The 15,000-nt window shown below is 45.2% G+C and overlaps 1 protein-coding gene across 1 annotated transcript in view; it reads left to right on the forward strand.

The window, feature by feature from the left end:
- The window catches only part of LOC115126107 (cGMP-inhibited 3',5'-cyclic phosphodiesterase 3A-like), a 248,870-nt gene that overhangs the window by 184,737 nt on the left and 49,133 nt on the right, over positions 1 to 15,000 (forward strand). Inside the window, exons 4-5 of the mRNA XM_065022295.1 lie at positions 3,605 to 3,721; positions 13,047 to 13,201. Of these exons, the coding sequence (XP_064878367.1) occupies positions 3,605 to 3,721; positions 13,047 to 13,201 (272 nt within the window). The remainder of the gene's footprint in view (positions 1 to 3,604; positions 3,722 to 13,046; positions 13,202 to 15,000) is intronic.

The following is a 15,000-nucleotide window of genomic DNA, read 5'->3' on the forward strand; positions in this document are numbered from 1 at the left end:
TGGAGTTGATCTATCATAATCATATGTTGTGCTTTCGCTGTAAAGCACTTTTGAAATCGGACACGATGGGTAGATTAACAAGATCCACAATCACCCAACCTCATCCCAGTTGAGATAGTTTGGGATGAGTTGGACCGCAGAGTGAAGGAAAAGCAGCCAACAAGTGTTCATCAACTCCTTCAAGACCTTTGGAAAAGCATTCCTCATGAAACTGGTTGAGAGAACGTCAAAGTGGTGGCTAATCTAAAATCTCAAATATATTTTGAATTGTTTAACACTTTTTTGGTTTCTACATGATGCCACGTATTATTTCATAGTTTTGATGTCTTCACTATTATTATACAATGTAGAAAATAGTAAAGATAAAGAAAAACCCTCGAATGAGTAGGTGTGTCCAAACGTTTGACTGGTACTGTATGTGTAACTTGCAATATACTGTATGTATTGTGTATCATTGTAGTAGTATTTATTGGGATCCCCAATTAGCCGCTGCCAAGGCAGGAACTACTCTTCCTGGGGTCCAAACAGGAAATATAACAATAAAATAAGTCAAATACATAATATAATATCATAATATACATACCACTACATAACACTACATAACACTACATAGCACTACATAACACTACATAGCACTACATAACACTACATAGCACTACATAACACTACATAATACTACATAATACTAGATAACACTACATAATACTACCTAGTAATACATAGTACTACATAACACTAATAATAATAATAGTAATAATACGTAATACTAGATAACACTACATAATACTACATAACACTACATACCACTACACAACACTACGTACTACTACATAATACTACATACTTCTACAGTATGCTACATAACACTACATAGTACTACATTGTACTGCATGACACTACATAACACGACGTAATATGAAATAATACTACATAGCACTACATAATACTACATTTTACAACATAATAATACATAACAATAGAAAATACTACATTTCACTTAAAAATACTACTTTATACTACATTATACTTCATAACACTACATAATACTGCATAATACTACATAATGCTACATAATACTACATAACACTACATAATACTTCATAACACGACATAATAGGACATAATACTACATAATACTTCATAAGACTACATAACACGACATAATAGGACATAATACTACATAATACTTCATAACACGACATAATAGGACATAATACTACATAATACTACATCAACTCCTACCTCTGCCTCATGCTTCAGAAACGGCAAAGGGCTCCTGTCCTATGAGCTGTCCCGGCTTGCACAAGACAAGGATTCGGTCAAGGCCACCCAGCTACATAATGTAATACGTTGTACAGTGTAAATTACAGTACAAAATATATATCTGTGTGTCTCTTCACAGTTGGGTCGTAAAGGTGTTTTTTTCTGGGTTTTCAATCTGTTCTTTTTTTTGCTAGCTTGAGTTACCTGGGGTTACCTGGGTTACCTGGGGTTACCTGGGGTTACCTGGGGTTACCTGGGTTACATGGGGTTGCAGAGAGTTTCATGAAGTCATTTTCCAGCCTCTGTTCTGGACCTGGGGACTGTGAAGAGACCTCTGGTTGAATGTCGTGTGTTATACTGATGAGTGTCTGAACTGTGTGTCAACTGCTTGATTCGGTACCAACAGATTCGGTACCTTCAACACATCAATACCTCGCACAAAGACCAATAGTGATGCAATAGTGAGTCAATCACTCCTCAACTTTGAGCCGAGAGAGACTGACATGCGTGTTACTGACATTTTCCCTCTGTGTTCATCTAAGTGCGATATGTGTTGCTCTGTTCTGGACCAACTGTAATCGCCCTACGTTCCTCTTTGCCGCACCTGACCACACAACTGGCCAGTGGTCCAGGTGTGACAAAACTAGGGCCTGTAGGACCTGTCTGGTCGACTGAAATGTCAAGAAAGCAGAGCAACACCTTATCATGGACAGATTAGGTTTAGTTTTGAGTGAGTGACTTGAAATTGAGATATTTAGAACCAGCCTATTGTTAGTTACCCATTCTAGAACTGACAGGAGCTCTATGTTAAACCTATTGTTAGTTACCCATTCTAGAACTGACAGGAGCTATATGTTAAACCTATTGTTAGTCACCATTCTAGAACTGACTGGAGCTCTATGTTAAACCTATTGTTAGTTACCCATTCTAGAACTGACTGGAGCTCTATGTTAAACCTATTGTTAGTTACCATTCTAGAACTGATTGGAGCTCTATGTTAAACCTATTGTTAGTTACCATTCTAGAACTGACTGGAGCTCTATGTTAAACCTATTGTTAGTTACCATTCTAGAACTGACTGGAGCTCTATGTTAAACCTATTGTTAGTTACCATTCTAGAACTGACTGGAGCTCTATGTTAAACCTATTGTTTGTTACCCATTCTAGAACTGACTGGAGCTCTATGTTAAACCTATTGTTTGTTACCCATTCTAGAACTGACTGGAGCTCTATGTTAAACCTATTGTTAGTTACCATTCTAGAACTGACTGGAGCTCTATGTTAAACCTATTGTTAGTTACCATTCTAGAACTGACTGGAGCTCTATGTTAAACCTATTGTTAGTTACCATTCTAGAACTGACTGGTGCTCTATGTTAAACCTATTGTTTGTTACCCATTCTAGAACTGACTGGAGCTCTATGTTAAACCTATTGTTAGTTACCATTCTAGAACTGACTGGAGCTCTATGTTAAACCTATTGTTAGTTACCATTCTAGAACTGACTGGAGCTCTATGTTAAACCTATTGTTAGTTACCATTCTAGAACTGACTGGAGCTCTATGTTAAACCTATTGTTAGTTACCATTCTAGAACTGACTGGTGCTCTATGTTAAACCTATTGTTTGTTACCCATTCTAGAACTGACTGGAGCTCTATGTTAATCCTATTGTTAGTTACCATTCTAGAACTGACTGGAGCTCTATGTTAAACCTATTGTTAGTTACCATTCTAGAACTGACTGGAGCTCTATGTTAAACCTATTGTTAGTTACCATTCTAGAACTGACTGGAGTTCTATGTTTAGGGTGTCATACATTAGATTTATTCTACTGTTGTAGCTGATGTATATACAGTACTGTTGAGTCGTCAGTGTACGTATACACACAGGCTTTATTCAAGGTCAGTGGGAAGGTCCTCCTCGATTGTGTTTTTGTGTTGATTGGGTACAGCTCCCCTTCCAGGTAGGAATAGATAGCATGAGTGAGTGACAGTCTGTTTGTGCTGTCATGCCAGCTCTTTATCACTCAATGCCGTTCCTAACGTTTGGCTTGACAATAACAGCAACGGAGTAGGCAAGAACACATACAGATCTGGGACCAGCTTTAATGGAAAGATGCAGGAAAAGCATGAGGAAGAGTCCTGCCCTAGTGCCTAATCTACTGCCAGTCTTTCCCAAGCTGTCCATTCTGTTGCCTACCTAAAACACAACGTGGACCACAATGGAAATAAGTATAATATGTGTATTTGTGTGTACAGTATGTACCGTAGGTTTACTTGGCTGAGGCACCGCTTTGTGTATGTTAAATATGTCAAATAAAATGAAATATACAATTCTTCCAGCCCCTGCACCGTCCACGCCTCGCTCCCCTGGGCGTCAACCTGGGAGACGCCTACATCTGCTCCGACTCAGAGGAGGGATCTGAGAAGATAGGGGAGAGGACCAATACCTTGCCTAAGGTGAGAACAGATGCATGGGGGGAAAGGGAGAGGGGGAGAGGAGGGGTCTGAGAAGATAGGGGAGATGACCAATACCTTGCCTAAGGTGAGAACAGATGCATGGGGGAAAGGGGAGAGGGGAGAGGAGGGGTCTGAGAAGATAGGGGAGATGACCAATACCTTACCTAAGGTGAGAACAGATGCATGGGGGGAAAGGGAGAGGGGGAGAGGAGGGGTCTGAGAAGATAGGGGAGATGACCAATACCTTACCTAAGGTGAGAACAGATGCATGGTGGGAAAGGGAGAGGGGGAGAGGAGGGGTCTGAGAAGATAGGTGAGATGACCAATACCTTACCTAAGGTGAGAACAGATGCATGGTGGGAAAGGGAGAGGGGGAGAGGAGGGGTCTGAGAAGATAGGTGAGATGACCAATACCTTACCTAAGGTGAGAACAGATGCATGGTGGGAAAGGGAGAGGGGGAGAGGATTGGCCTGAGAAGGGGGGGACCAATATACTCTACCTAAGGAGAGAAGGGTCCTGACTGCTATACAGTGCCTTCAGAAGGTATTCACACCGCTTGACTTTTTCCACGTTTAGTTTAAACTTTATAAAATGTACATTTTTGGTCAACAATCCATACAAAATACTTTGTAATGTCAAAGTGAAATTTTTACATTTGTAAAAACGAATATGTCTTAATTAGATACAGTGGGGGAAAAAAGTATTTAGTCAGCCACCAATTGTGCAAGTTCTCCCACTTAAAAAGATGAGAGAGGCCTGTAATTTTCATCATAGGTTCACTTCAACTATGACAGACAAAATGAGAGAAAAAAAATCCAGAAAATCACATTGTAGGATATTTTATGAATTTATTTGGAAATTATGGTGGAAAATAAGAAATGCAACTTTGACTTTGGTTACCACTTGTAGCGCCGCGATGTCATAGTGTGAAATATGTTGTTGAATCAGTGATTTGTCATTGTTATAACCCTCCCTAACATGACTTATGGCCTACGTAACAATGCTGCACGCATATGTTCATGTTTTATTGTCTGGCTAATGAGCAAGAGTACTCCCCTGCTTTTAACTTTTTACCGTCAAAGAAAAGACTGTATTTTCATAGAGTTTCTTGTGGAAAAAAATATGTCTGGTGCTTAGAGGGGGGGGGGGTTCTCCTTCTCGTTCTCTCTTTCATTTAAACAGCTGTGTCAACATGACAGATTTTCAGAAGCAGGCAGAGAGAGAGATGGAGAGAGAGATGGAGAGAGAGATGGAGCGAGTGAGTGAGAGAGATTTGTTGATTTCAAAAAAGCTTTCGACTCAATTTGTCATGAGGGTCTGCTTAAACACCATATAATCCAGAGCAGAATTAGGCCGATACACGCTAACTATCACAATCCAGAAAAGAGACATTAAATTCTACAATCATCTAAAAGGAAGCAATTCCCAAACCTTCCATAACAAATCCATCACCTATAGAGAAATTAACCTGGAGAAGAGTCCCCCAAGCAAGCTGGTCCTGGGGCTCTGTTCACAAACAGAACCCACAGAGCCCCAGGACAGCAACACAATTAGACCCAACCAAATCATGAGATTTGACACACTGGAAAAGATTAACAAAAACACAGAGCAAACTAGAATACGATTTGGCCCTGAACAGAGAGTACACAGTGGCAGAATACCTGGCCACCGTGACTGCCCCAAACTTAAGGAAAGCTTTGACTATGTACAGACTCAGTGAGTATAGCCTTGCTATTGAGAAGGCCGCCGAAGGCAGACCTGGATCTCAAGAGAAGACAGGCTATGTGCACACTGCCCACAAAATGAGATGGAAACTGAGCTGCACTTCCTAACCTCCTGCCAAATGTATGACCATATTAGAGACACATATTTCCTTCAGATTACACAGACCCACAAAGAATTAAAAAACAAATCCAATCTTGATAAACTCCCATATCTACTGGGTGAAATACAAAAGTGTGCCTTCTTGCAGCAATATATGTGACCTGTTGTCACAAGAAAAGTGCAACCAGTGAAGAACAAACACCATTGTAAATACAACCCATATTTGTGTTTATTTATTTTCCCCTTTGTACTAAACTATTTGCACATTGTTACAACACTATATATATACATAATATGACATTTGTAATGTCTTTATTCTTTTGTAACTTTTGTGAGTGTAATGTTTACTGGTTAAAAAAAAATCTTTTTGTTTTCGTTTATTATCTATTTCACTGGATTTGGCAATGCTAACATATGTTTCCCATGCCAATAAAGCCCTTTGAATGGAATTGAGAGAGACAGAGACAGAGGCAGAGATAGAAAGAGATGTGTAGAAGCAGACAAGAGAGGGATGTGAGGGATGAGAGGGATGAGAGGGATGAGGGATATGAGGGATGAGAGGGATGACAGTTTATGTATTTACAGACAGGAGGACTCCCTGTTGATACGTTGATCATTTATCTGAAGGATTAAATATCTAAACTCTTTCCCCTCTACTTCCCTTTGGTCTCCCTCTATTCCCTCTCTCCTAACGCCCCCCAACCCCCACGTGTGTGTGTGTGTGTGTATGTGTGGTCGGTCGGTCGACTGTTCCCTGTTCCATGAGTAATCAAACCAGTCTCAGAGCTGACAGAATGATAGTTTTAGCTCGTCTGTATGAAGCACTTACGAAATAAAACCTTGTTAAAAGTAAAGCTAAGACAAACTGTGCAACGTTCAATCATGGCTACTTTACATACACACACACACACACACACACACACACACACACACACACACACACACACACACACACACACACACACACACACACACACACACACACACACACACACACACACACACACACACACTCACACACACACACACACACACACACAAACACACACATTAGGCTGACCTCATTAGGGAGAGCCAGGGAGCGCCAGGGAGGGCCAGGGAGAGCCAGGGAGAGCCAGGGAGCGCCAGGGAGGGCCAGGGAGCGCCAGGGAGGGCCAGGGAGGGCCAGGGAGAGCCAGGGAGAGCCAGGGAGAGCCAGGGAGAGCCAGGGAGCGCCAGGGAGGGCCAGGGAGGGCCAGGGAGAGAGGGCTGGCAGAACTCTAAGTGGCTCTGGCAGAGAATTGGAGGAGGGGGAATGTGGTTAGTGGCGGAGGGGGTGTTGCGTGTGTGTGTGTGTGTGTGTGTGTGTGTGTGTGTGTGTGTGTGTGTGTGTGTGTGTGTGTGTGTGTGTGTGTGTGTGTGTGTGTGTGTGTGTGTGTGTGTGTGTGTGTGTGTGTGTGTGTGTGTGTGTGTGTGGTGGAAAGTCCTGTACTGCTGTGCTGTGCTTGCTTTTTTCTCTAAGAGAAGTTTTGACATCCACTGTGGTGCATACTGATGGCTTTCCAGCTGAAATCCCCAAACTTACATTCTTCTAAAAACACACATATGGGCGTGTGCACACATTCATGTACACATACACACACACACACACACACACACACACACACACACTTACTGTTTTCAAAGTGCTGCATGTTCTCATTTTTAATATGCTGAGCCACTGAGAACTGTCTGGCGTGAGTTCAGGCCGAGGAGGAGAAGCACATACCAACTACGAATAACATGAATAACATGAATAACAAACACATAATCGTTAACAAACTGTTTGAATCTTTAACTAAACATTTTTCTCCACACGAATCATGAACACGTAACCTGTAACATCTAAACAAACGACACTCTTTGTACCCATCACGAAACATCATCAAACACCATTAAATGTAACCAAACACCATGAAACATCACCAAACACCATGAACCATCACCAAACACCATGAAACATCAGCAAACACCACAAAACATCACCGAACACCATGAAACATCACCGAACACCATGACACACCACCAAACACCATGAAACATCACCAAACACCATGAAACATCACCAAACACCATGAAACATCACCAAACACCATGAAACACCACCGAACACCATGAAACATCACCAAACACCATGAAACATCACCAAACACCATGAAACATCAGCAAACACCACAAAACATCACCGAACACCATGAAACATCAGCAAACACCACAAAACATCACCAAACATCATGAAACATCACCAAACACCATGAAACATCACCAAACACCATGAAACACCACCGAACACCATGAAACATCACCAAACACCATGACACACCACCAAACACCATGAAACATCACCAAACACCATGAAACATCACCAAACACCATGAAACATCACCGAACACCATGAAACATCACCGAACACCATGAAACATGATAAAACACCATGAAACATCTCCAAACACCATGACATTCGAATTCGACTTCCGGCGCCGACTGAGATGGCCGCCTCGCTTCGCGTTCCTAGGAAACTATGCAGTTTTTTGTTTTTTTACGTGTTATTTCTTACATTAGTACCCCAGGTGATCTTAGGTTTCATTACATACAGTCGAGAAGAACTACTGAATATAAGATCAGCGCCAACTCACCATCAGTACGACCAAGAATATGTTTTCCGCGACGCGGATCCGGTGTTCTGCCTTACAAACAGGACAACGGAATGGATCGCATGCAGCGACCCAAGGAAACGACTCCGAAAAAGAGGGAAACGAGGCGGTGTTCTGGTCAGACTCCGAAAAAGGGCACATCGCGCACCACTCCCCAGCATTCTTCTTGCCAATGTCCAGTCTCTTGACAACAAGGTTGACGAAATCCGAGCAAGGGTAGCATTCCAGAGGGACATCAGAGACTGCAACGTTCTCTGCTTCACAGAAACATGGCTTACTGGGAAGACGCTATCCGACGCGGTGCAGCCAACGGGTTTCTCCACGCATCGCGCCGACAGAAACAAACATCTTTCTGGTAAGAAGAGTGGCGGGGGCGTATGCCTCATGACTAACGAGACATGGTGTGATGAAGGAAACATACAGGAACTCAAATCCTTCTGTTCACCTGATTTAGAATTCCTCACAATCAAATGTAGACCGCATTATCTTCCAAGAGAATTCTCTCGATTATAATCACAGCCGTATATATCCCCCCAAGCAGACACATCGATGGCTCTGAACGAACTTTATTTAACTCTTTGCAAACTGGAAACCATTTATCCGGAGGCTGCATTCATTGTAGCTGGGGATTTTAACAAAGCTAATCTGAAAACAAGACTCCCTAAATTTTACCAGCATATCGATTGCGCAACCAGGGGTGGTAAAACCTTGGATCATTGTTACTCTAACTTCCGCGACGCATATAAGGCCCTGCCCCGCCCCCTTTCGGAAAAGCTGACCACGACTCCATTTTGCTGATCCCTGCCTACAGGCAGAAACTAAAACAAGAGGCTCCCACGCTGAGGTCTGTCCAACGCTGGTCAGACCAAGCTGACTCCACACTCCAAGACTGCTTCCATCACGTGGACTGGGACATGTTTCGTATTGCGTCAGATGGAAATATTGACGAATACGCTGATTCGGTGTGCGAGTTCATTAGAACGTGCGTCGAAGATGTCGTTCCCATAGCAACGATAAAAACATTCCCAAACCAGAAACCGTGGATTGATGGCAGCATTCGCGTGAAACTGAAAGCGCGAACCACTGCTTTTAATCAGGGCAAGGTGTCTGGTAATATGTCCGAATATAAACAATGCAGCTATTCCTCCGCAAGGCTATTAAACAAGCTAAGCGTCAGTACAGAGACAAAGTGGAATCTCAATTCAATGGCTCAGACACAAGAGGCATGTGGCAGGGTCTACAGTCAATCACGGACTACAAGAAGAAACCCAGCCCAGTCACGGACCAGGATGTCTTGCTCCCAGGCAGACTAAATAACTTTTTGCCCGCTTTGAGGACAATACATTGCCACTGACATGGCCTGCAACGAAAACATGCGGTCTCTCCTTCACTGCAGCCGAGGTGAGTAAGACATTTAAACGTGTTAACCCTCGCAAGGCTGCAGGCCCAGACGGCATCCCCAGCCGCGCCCTCAGAGCATGCGCAGACCAGCTGGCCGGTGTGTTTACGGACATATTCAATCAATCCCTATACCAGTCTGCTGTTCCCACATGCTTCAAGAGGGCCACCATTGTTCCTGTTCCCAAGAAAGCTAAGGTAACTGAGCTAAACGACTACCGCCCGTAGCACTCACTTCCGTCATCATGAAGTGCTTTGAGAGACTAGTCAAGGACCATATCACCTCCACCCTACCTGACACCCTAGACCCACTCCAATTTGCTTACCGCCCAAATAGGTCCACAGACGATGCAATCTCAACCACACTGCACACTGCCCTAACCCACCTGGACAAGAGGAATACCTATGTGAGAATGCTGTTCATCGACTACAGCTCGGCATTCAACACCATAGTACCCTCCAAGCTCGTCATCAAGCTCGAGACCCTGGGTCTCGACCCCGCCCCTGTGCAACTGGGTTCTGGACTTCCTGACGGGCCGCCCCCAGGTGGTGAGGGTAGGCAACAACATCTCCTCCCGCTGATCCTCAACACGGGGCCCCACAAGGGTGCGTTCTGAGCCCTCTCCTGTACTCCCTGTTCACCCACGACTGCGTGGCCATGCACGCCTCCAACTCAATCATCAAGTTTGCGGACGACACAACAGTGGTAGGCTTGATTACCAACAACGACGAGACGGCCTACAGGGAGGAGGTGAGGGCCCTCGGAGTGTGGTGTCAGGAAAATAACCTCACACTCAACGTCAACAAAACTAAGGAGATGATTGTGGACTTCAGGAAACAGCAGAGGGAACACCCCCTATCCACATCGATGGATCAGTAGTGGAGAGGGTAGCAAGTTTTAAGTTCCTCGGCATACACATCACAGACAAACTGAATTGGTCCACTCACACTGACAGCGTGAAGAAGGCGCAGCAGCGCCTCTTCAACCTCAGGAGGCTGAAGAAATTCGGCTTGTCACCAAAAGCACTCACAAACTTCTACAGATGCACAATCGAGAGCATCCTGGCGGGCTGTATCACCGCCTGGTACGGCAACTGCTCCGCCCTCAACCGTAAGGCTCTCCAGAGGGTAGTGAGGTCTGCACAACGCATCACCGGGGCAAACTACCTGCCCTCCAGGACACCTACACCACCCGATGTTACAGGAAGGCCATAAAGATCATCAAGGACATCAACCACCCGAACCACTGCCTGTTCACCCCGCTATCATCCAGAAGGCGAGGTCAGTACAGGTGCATCAAAGCTGGGACCGAGAGACTGAAAAACAGCTTCTATCTCAAGGCCATCAGACTGTTAAACAGCCACCACTAACATTGAGTGGCTGCTGCCAACACACTGTCATTGACACTGACCCAACTCCAGCCACTTTAAAAATGGGAATTGATGGGAAATGATGTAAATATATCACTAGCCACTTTAAACAATGCTACCTTATATAATGTTACTTACCCTACACTATTCATCTCATATGCATATGTATATACTGTACTCTAGATCATCGACTGCATTCTTATGTCACTAGCCACTTTAACTATGCCACTTTGTTTACTTTGTCTACATACTCATCTCATATGTATATACTGTACTCGATACCATCTACTGTATGCTGCTCTGTACCATCACTCATTCATATATCCTTATGTACATATTCCTTATCCCCTTACACTGTGTATAAGACAGTAGTTTTGGAATTGTTAGTTAGATTACTTGTTGGTTATCACTGCATTGTCGGAACTAGAAGCACAAGCATTTCGCTACACTCGCATTAACATCTGCTAACCATGTGTATGTGACAAATAAAATTGGATTTGATTTGATTTTGACACATGATAAAACACTATGAAATATCACCAAACACCATGACACATCACCGAACACCATGAACCATCACCGAACACCATGAAACATCACCAAACACCATGAAACATCACCAAACACCATGAAACATGATAAAACACCATGAAACATCTCCAAACACCATGACACATGATAAAACACTATGAAATATCACCAAACACCATGACACATCACCAAACACCATGAAACATCACCAAACACCATGAAACATCACCAAACACCATGACATCACCAAACACCATGAAACATGATAAACACCATGAAACATCTCCAAACACCATGACACATGATAAAACACTATGAAATATCACCAAACACCATGCCACATCACCAAACACCATGAAACATCACCAAACACCATGAAACATCACCAAACACCATGAAACACCATGAAACATCACCAAACACCATGAAACACCATGAAACATCACCAAACACCATGAAACATCACCAAACACAATAAGCTGTATTTACTCAGATATCACAGCAGGAGTTTTACAATTGAGCTGGCTAGACAGACAGACAGACAGACAGACAGACAGACAGACAGACAGACAGACAGACAGACAGACAGAAACACAGACAGAAACACAGACAGGCAGTACTGGGTCATGGTGCATGTCAAGAGGTTGCATGAGGGAGCTCTGCCACACGTAGTGCCAACTCTCTGCCAGCAAACAGATGGCAGCATCGCTACTGGGAATCCCAGGGAAAGAAGACTGGGGTGGGAGAGAGAGGAGAGGAGAGGAGAGGAGAGGAGAGGAGAGGAGAGGAGAGGAGAGGAGAGGAGAGGAGAGGAGAGGAGAGGAGAGGAGGATAAGAGGACAGGATAAGGGGAGAGGGAGAGAGGAGAGGAGAGGAGAGGAGAGGAGAGGAGAGGAGAGGAGAGGAGAGGGGAGGGGAGGGGAGGGGAGGAGAGGGAGGGGAGGAGAGGAGAGGAGAGGAGAGGAGAGGAGAGGAGAGGAGAGGAGAGGAGAGGAGAGGAGAGGAGAGGAGAGGAGAGGAGAGGAGGATAAGAGGACAGGATAAGGGGAGAGGAGAGGAGAGGGGAGGAGAGGAGAGGAGAGGAGAGGAGAGGAGAGGAGAGGAGAGGAGAGGAGAGGAGAGGAGAGGAGAGGAGAGGAGAGGAGAGGAGAGGAGAGGAGAGGAGAGGAGAGGAGAGGAGAGGAGAGGAGAGGGGAGGGGAGGGGAGGGGAGAGAGATAATCCAATGAAATAGTGTCAACAACAGCCCACCCAAATAGTCCACTAGAATGATGAGGAACTCATACAGCCCTCCCCTGAGTCTGCAGACTCTCTGATTCTTCAATCTCTTTGATCTCTATACATCTTACTGCATGTACTGCACTAGCTTTGTCCCAATATCCACACTTATACCAATAAGTCATGTAGTATGGGCATTTTTCAAATCAGTTGTTGCTTTATTTGTCCCGCTGTAGCATCTGCGGCGTAGCACATGAACATCGCATAGCTGCTCATCTAACAGATCATTGTATAATGTTGTGCGTTTTATAGCGTCTGCGGCGTAGCCTGCACCCGGGGCTGTTGAGGAGGACCTCTTCTACATGGACCACCACCACCTCAGCTACGGGCCTGCCCACCATCGAACCCGGACCAGTACGCAGGGCCAGCATCAGCATCAAACCCTTCCACGAACCGCTCGTCTGCAGGTAGGCTACAGTACTGAGCCCCAACTCCTAACCCCTGTCAAACTGTCCAACAGTACACATACAGTGTGGGTTAACCCTTTAGAACACAATGGAATTCTAGAACGGTGCTATGGGGTTCCTAGAATGGGTTTTAAAAAGAAGTCTGGAATGAAATTATAATCGTACCGTGATCACCATAGTGATAATCACAACATGCCTGTCATCAGTAGGATATTGGAGTTGAAATGGGTTCACTTTACTACAACATGCTAAACCCAGAGTCATACTGTGGCATAACGAAGCAGTACGCCCCAGCAGACAGTCAGACCATGTGCCCCAGCAGACAGTCAGACCATGTGCCCCAGCAGACAGTCAGACCATGTGCCCCAGCAGACAGTCATTTATGGAAACAGACCATGTGCCCCAGCAGACAGTCAGACCATGTGCCCCAGCAGACAGTCATTTATGGAAACAGACCATGTGCCCCAGCAGACAGTCATTTATGGAAACAGACCATGTGCCCCAGCAGACAGTCAGACCATGTGCCCCAGCAGACAGTCAGACCATGTGCCCCAGCAGACAGTCATTTATGGAAACAGACCATGTGCCCCAGCAGACAGTCATTTATGGAAACAGACCATGTGCCCCAGCAGACAGTCAGACCATGTGCCCCAGCAGACAGTCATTTATGGAAACAGACCATGTGCCCCATGTGGACCAGAGAGACGCTGTGCCCCATGTGGGCCAGAGAGACGCTGTGCCCCATGTGGGCCAGAGAGACGCTGTGCCCCATGTGGGCCAGAGAGACGCTGTGCCCCATGTGGGCCAGAGAGAAGCTGTGCCCCATGTGGGCCAGAGAGAAGCTGTGCCCCATGTGGACCAGAGAGACGCTGTGCCCCATGTGGGCCAGAGAGAAGCTGTGCCCCATGTGGGCCAGAGAGACGCTGTGCCCCATGTGGGCCAGAGAGAAGCTGTGCCCCATGTGGGCCAGAGAGAAGCTGTGACCCATGTGGGCCAGAGAGACGCTGTGCCCCATGTGGGCCAGAGAGAAGCTGTGCCCCATGTGGGCCAGAGAGACGCTGTGCCCCATGTGGGCCAGAGAGAAGCTGTGCCCCAAGTGGGCCAGAGAGACGCTGTGCCCCATGTGGGCCAGAGAGAAGCTGTGCCCCATGTGGGCCAGAGAGAAGCTGTGCCCCATGTGGGCCAGAGAGAAGCTGTGCCCCATGTGGGCCAGAGAGAAGCTGTGCCCCATGTGGGCCAGAGAGACGCTGTGCCCCATGTGGGCCAGAGAGACGCTGTGCCCCATGTGGGCCAGAGAGACGCTGTGCCCCATGTGGGCCAGAGAGACGCTGTGCCCCATGATTTTATTTTATTTTTTAAATTTTTGGTTTTAAAAGCAGACACTCTTATCCAGAGTCACAGTTAGTGCATTCATCTCAAGATAGCTAGGTGATACAACTACATATCACAGTCGTAGTACATTGTTTTTCAAGTTATCAGCAAATTCCATAACCAATAAGTTGGGTTATGCAACAAACACAGGATAAATATACATATATGGGTTAAGTGCCTTGCTCAAAGGGCACATCAAAGGATTTTTCACCTTGTAGACCCGGGGATTCAAACTAGCAACCTTTCGGTTATTTGCTCAACGCTCTAACCGCTAGCTGCCCCCCCAGGTTAAGGAATTAACCTGAATAACTGAAACATGGAAGCCACTCCGTTATACATGAATTCTGCAGAGACAGGAATCAGGGTTGTGTTTATAATAAACAGACGTAAGCCTATGGGGTGTGTGTGTCTTAACTGGGAGCTTTGAT

The sequence above is a fragment of the Oncorhynchus nerka genome, linkage group LG9a, assembly GCF_034236695.1.
Source record: "Oncorhynchus nerka isolate Pitt River linkage group LG9a, Oner_Uvic_2.0, whole genome shotgun sequence".
In the NCBI taxonomy this organism is placed as follows: Eukaryota; Metazoa; Chordata; class Actinopteri; order Salmoniformes; family Salmonidae; genus Oncorhynchus; species Oncorhynchus nerka.